Raw genomic sequence first — 6174 nt, forward strand, 5'->3', positions numbered from 1 at the left:
ATGGATGGATGGATGGATGGATGGATGGATGGATGGATGGGTGATCCTAGGTATGTTCTGTGTGTTATTGTTATTTCAGATTAAATGTCTGTTATTGCACTTTGTGAAATACACTTCTAAATAAATGTGACTTATATGCCGAAGTGACTTATATATATTTTTTTCCTCTTCTTGAGGCATTTTTTTGACTGATGCAAACTATACTCTGGAGCAATCTATAATCCGGAAAATACGGTACTTTTATTGGCATTTTGAGTTACCGTGGCAACGTAATTTGCAAACAGACACCATTTTTTTCATTGAAAAATACTGACAGAACTCTTAACAGCTTCTGACTGCCACAGTGAGGTCACAAGACTGAGTCAAGAGGTCTCAGTATGTCATCAAAACTCTTCCTACCACCACATCTTTTAAGATACACATACATATTATCAAAATGTAGGCAGTGTTGTCATCTGAATTTTAAAATGGCTACCACATGGCAGTCCCCGTCAAAGTTTCTCCAGGAACTTTCAACATATTGTTTTGGGGTCACGTGAGCAGTCAGGGAGGAGGGGGAGGGACCAGAGCAGGTACAATCTAAGTTGCGGAGGAGGAGGAGGGGGTGCCCTTAGCATGTGCTCATTGGCTGGCTCTGAAACATAAACAAAATTTAAAGCTGAGTTTTTGAAATGTCTATAGTCATGAAAAATTAGAAAAAATCTTATATAATGTGCAGATAATCCTTCAGACATGACATGTCCGACAATGAAATGAAGTGTATACTATATTCAGCAATAGCAAATCAGAGAATTTTTAAGAAACTGTTTTCGTCAGTCAGTGTAGGTGACTTGGGTCACTTCATTAGGTGAGTAACTGCTGCCCGCCACCAATTATTTAGAAGGCAGCGTATGTTTGACTGCATTCAGGTGCAGGGCACCCTTGCAAAATAATCTGTGATCGCAGTGGAATTTGCCTGGTTAAATAAAGGTTAAGAAAAATAATTTAGGTATTGTGGATATGCCCTGTTGGTAAGAGACCCCAGGCCAGACCCAGAACTCGCTGGAAGGATTCTATATACGGGGAGTGGTGGCGCAGAGGTTAGAGAGGTGGGCTTGTGATCCGAAGATCGCCGGTTCACGCCCCGGCCCCGACAACATCAAAATTGTGGGTGGGGTAGGTGAAACACCCACACTTGCCCCCACCCTCATTCGCCCCACTCTGGGCCCATGAGCAAGGCCCTTAACCCCCACCATGTGCTCCCTAAACAGGTCTCTCTTGAAAATGAGTTCTCGTGGCTCAATGAGACTAACCTGGATAAATAAAGGCTAAATGAAAAAAAATATATATATCTTCCCTAGCCTGGAAACATCTCATGGTCTCCCAGAGGGAGTTGGAGAGCGTTGCTAGGGAGAGGGATGTCTGTGTCTCTCTCCTGGACCTGTTGCCTCAATAACCCGACTACAGAGAAGTGGTAGAATATGGAAATAGAGGAGGAGATGCTGAAGTGCATTATGGACAAAAAGTCTACTTTGGTCGCATCTGTCCATTTGACATTGTACCAAAAGTCTTGTGGTTTAGTGAGATAAAACATTACAAGCCCAAGTTGTGCTGCTCAATAGTTTATAAAGAAGGGATGTTCTCATATCATTAATTGTAAAGTTTAACCTACTAAGTGGTAGAGTGGTCTGAAATAGAGCTGTTTATTTATTTATTTATTTATTTATTTATTTATTTGAGCATTGCATATTGTCACTTTGTGGGCAATTGGCAATTTACTGTGATCTCCACTTATGATCAAATTAGCAACTGTCTTGATTGTTTTTGATCTGTGCATATTTTTTTCTCTCTGCAGAATGATAAACTACCTTCTTTTAATATGACCTTTAACTTTTTCCCCGATTTCCCAGACATCAACGGTTACTTGCCTAAATTCATTGCTGATCTCCTTCCTTCTTGGCATTAAAACCCTGTTTAAATGACACATCTTTTGAGTGAAACTGCTGCTTTTCTGGGTGGCACGGTGGCTCAGTTGATGTGAAATCCTCCACAGAGATGTGAAATACTTCCCAGATGGGAAGTCGCACACGTGCACTACAGGCGGCTGCAGTCAAAAAAATTTCGGTACAAACTAATCATGCTGACAGTGCATGTGTGATTCATAGAGCTGAACTGGGTATCAGTGGCTAGAAAAACATGAATATGTTTTTCTTAACTCCTCCTTATGCACATGTTCACCAAACAACCCAAATCTCATTTTACAACAACACCCTCACTCAGCATGAATGACAGTTTGGGTCAACATACAAAAATTTTAAAGTGACAGTCCTAATTAGCATGGAAACTACAGTGTTTCCATATAAATTGTGTCTTTTTTATTTGTCACAATAAACCAATAAACATTGAAAAAATGTCTTCCTGATAGGTAAAACCAGAATTGAAAGAGCGCAAACATTTTCTTTTACACATGACTGAAAATGTGCTTTTGGTTGGCAAACGTTGGTTCTTTCTTCTTTGGAAACCAGGTGGAATATGCTATTCATTGATTTATGTTATTTGTTTGTTTTTTATTTGGGGGGGGGTTGTCATAAGATTTTATTAGTCTCTTTTATCTGTCTTTCTTTATAATTAATAATCACAGATGAGACTAAGGATAATACAAAAGTAAAATTTGTCTGTTTGCATTCCTGAATGTTGAAAACATGTTACTGGACAAGGAAAAATGAATTTTCTTAGTCACAGATGTTGCAGGGCTACATTTACATTATTAACAGGCAAGTCCTTTTAGCATCAGGATGCTAATTTCAATTAACTATTTAGATAGCACAACAGGAGACAGAAGAAAAAAGGTTAAGTTAAATAATTTTTTTAAGTGGGGGAAAATTTCTTGTGTTTCTGATTTTATTAATCAGTTGTTTAATTTTCACTTAAAACTTTTGGTCAAGGACTGAAATAAAAATAAAGAATCTGTACTTTTCTTAATCATAAAATTTATCTGTCATTTCTTATCAAATAAATATAAAAGAAACTTGTTTCACCGATGATTAAAAAAATATATATTTTTTTACCTGGAACTCCTGGTGGTCCATTCTTCCCAAGCTTCCCCAAGTCCCCTACCTCTCCAGTCACACCTTGGTCACCTGAATTCAAACGTAAAGAAAAATGAATGCAAATCGGGTGCATATTTGAATATTTACATCCAGCCATTATCTTCTGCTTGTTCAGAAGTTAGGGGCAGCAGCTTGAGCTGTTAGGCCCAGACAACTCTTTCTACAGCCACCTCTTCCAGCTATTCTGGGAGAATTCCAAGGTGTTCCCAGACCAACCGAGAGACATAGTCTCTCCAGCATGCCCTGGGTCTTCCCTGGGATCTCCTCCCAGTTGGACATGTCCGAAGCACCTCCCTAGGGAGGCGCCCAGGGAGCATCCTTACCAGATGCCCGAACCACCTCAACTGGCTACTTTCGATGTGGAGGAGCAGCGTTTCTACTCTGAGTCTCTCCTGGATAACCAAACTTATCATCCTATCACTAAGGGAGAGTCCAGCTACCCTGTGGAGAAAATTCATTTCAACAACCTGTATCCGCAAGCTCATTCTTTTGGTCACTACCCAGAGCTCGTATAGGAACGTAGACCGACTGGTAAACAGAGGGCTTTGCCTTATAGCTCAGCTCCCTCTTCACTACAACGGACTGGTACAGAGTCCACACTGCTGCATATGCTGCACCAATCCGTCTGTCAATCTCACGCTCCATTCTTCTCTCACTCATGAACAATATCTCAAGATACTTGAACTCTTCCATTTGAGGCAGAACCTTACCCATGACCTCAAGAGAGCAGTCTATCCTTTTCCAATTGAGGACCATGGCCTCAGATTTGGAAGTGCTGATTCTCATCCCAGCTGCTTCATTCTCTGCTGTGAACCATTCCAGTGAGAGCTGAAGGTCACAGCACAATGACATCAACAGGACCACATCATCTGCAAAGAGCAAAGATTGAATCCTGAGGCCACCGAACCGAAAACCCTCCACCACCTGGTTGCACAGAGAAATTATGTCCATATAAGTTATGAAAAGAATCTGTAACAATGGGTAGCCCTTGTGGAGTCTAACACTCACCCTGAAGGGGTCTGACAATGTGAACCAAAGGGACCGAACAGCCCGTAACAACGAGCCCCCAATCCCATACTCTCGGAGCACCCCCCACAGTGTACCCCAAGCAACATGATTTAATGCCTTCTCCAAGTCCAAAAAAACACATGTAGACTGGATGGACAAACTCCCATAACCCCTTGAGGACCCTATGGTAAAGAGCTGGTCCAGTGTTCCACGGCCTAGACAAAACCAGCATTATTCTTCTTAGATCTGAAGTTTGACCAACGATCAGACTTGCTTCTCCAGTAGCCCTGAATAGACCATACCAGGAAGACTAAGGAGAGTGATGCCCCTGTAATTGGAGCACACACCCTCTGACCCTCTTTTATAAAGAGGGGAGCCACCACCCCAGTCTGGTAATCCAGTGCCACTGCCCCCAATGTCCATGCGATGTTGCAAAGGCATGTCAACCAAGACAGCGCCACAATGTCCAGACCCTTAAGGAAATCTGGTAGAATCTCATACATCCCCGGAGCCCTGCAGCCACAAAACATTTTAACTACCTTGGCAACCTCAGGCACAGTTATGGAAAGACCAACCCCAAAGTCACCCAACTTTGTTTCCACCATGGAAGATGTGCCAGTGGGATTGAGAAGGTCCAAGAGGTATTCCTTCCACCTCCCGATGACATCACTGGTTGAGGTCAACAGCACACCACTTTCACTGAGCACAGTGTTAGTAAAGAGCTGCTTTCCCTTCCTCAGTCATCTGATGGTTTGCCATAATCTCCTTGGAGCCAACTGAGAGTCTATATCCAAGGTCTCACTGAACTCCTCCCACATCCGAGCTTTTGCCTCAGCAACAGCCAAGGCTGCAGACCGCTTGGCCCTCTGGTACTTCTCAGCTGCCTCCAGAGTCTCACTAGTCAACAAGGAATAATAAGACTCCTCCTTCAGTGTGACAGCCTCCCTGACCCGGGGTGTCCACCACCGAGTTCGAGGATGGCCACTGCGAGAAACACAGACAACTTTGTGGCCACAGTTCAAGGCAGCCAGTTTAACAGTGATGCATGGAACATGGCTCACCCGGAATCAATGTCCCATGACTCAGCAGGGATACAGTTACAGCTCTCCCAGAGGTGTGAGTTAAAGATCTTTCTGATGGGTTCTCCTGCCAGGCATTCCCAGCAAACCCTCAATACATGTTTGGGTCTACCAGGTCTGTCCAGCATCTTCCCCCACCGTCTGATCTAACTCACTACCAGGTGGTGATCAGTTGACAGCTCAGCTCCTCTCTTCACCCGAGTGTCCAAAACAAATGGCTGCAAATCTGATGGCACAACTACAAAGTCAGTCAATAATCTACAACCTTGGGTGTCCTGGTGCCAAGTGCACTTATGGACACCGTTATGTTCGAACAGTGTTTGTGATGGACAAACTATGACTAGCACAGAAGTTCAACAACAGGACACTACTCAAGTTCAGATCAGAGAGGCTGTTCCTCCCAATCATGCCCCTCCAGGTCACATTGTCATTTCCCACATGGGCATTAAAGTTCCCCAGCAGAATAAAGGAGCCCCCAGCTGGTGCACCTTCCAGCACCTCCACCAAGGATTCCAAGATGGCTTGATATGTCTGAACTGCTGTTCAGCACATAGGCACAAACAACAATCAGAGCCCATCCCCCCATCTGAAGGCACAGGGAAGCTACACTCTCATCTACCAGGGAAAACTCCAACACACAGGCACCAACTCCGTGGACTAAGAATAGGCCCACACCAACTTGGCACCTCTCACCATCGGCAAATCCAGAGTGGAATAAGGTCCAGCCCCTCTCAAGGAGATCAGTTCTAGAGTCCGTGCTGTGCGTCGAGATGAGCCCACCTATATCTAGTCATTACCTCTCAACCTCACACACAAGCTCAGGCTCCTTCCCTGCCAGAGAGGTCACATTACATGTCCCAAGAGACAGCTTTGGTAAGTCAGGGTCAGAGCACCAAGGTCCCCGCCTTCTGCCACTGCCCATGGCGTCATGCATCTTACTCATATGACCCCTCTTGCAGATGGTGGGCTCACAAGAAGGCAAACCCATGTTACCTCAT

At 44.0% G+C, this 6174-nt stretch overlaps 1 protein-coding gene across 1 annotated transcript in view; it reads right to left on the bottom strand.

Annotated features, from left to right (window-relative positions):
- The window catches only part of colec10 (collectin sub-family member 10 (C-type lectin)), a 32463-nt gene that overhangs the window by 22798 nt on the left and 3491 nt on the right, over positions 1 to 6174 (bottom strand). The window contains exon 2 of the mRNA XM_037677071.1: positions 3048 to 3119. Coding sequence (XP_037532999.1) covers positions 3048 to 3119 — 72 coding nt within the window. The remainder of the gene's footprint in view (positions 1 to 3047; positions 3120 to 6174) is intronic.

The sequence above is a fragment of the Nematolebias whitei genome, chromosome 5 (genome assembly GCF_014905685.2).
Source record: "Nematolebias whitei isolate Nwh7 chromosome 5, NemWhi1, whole genome shotgun sequence".
NCBI lineage: Eukaryota > Metazoa > Chordata > Actinopteri > Cyprinodontiformes > Rivulidae > Nematolebias > Nematolebias whitei.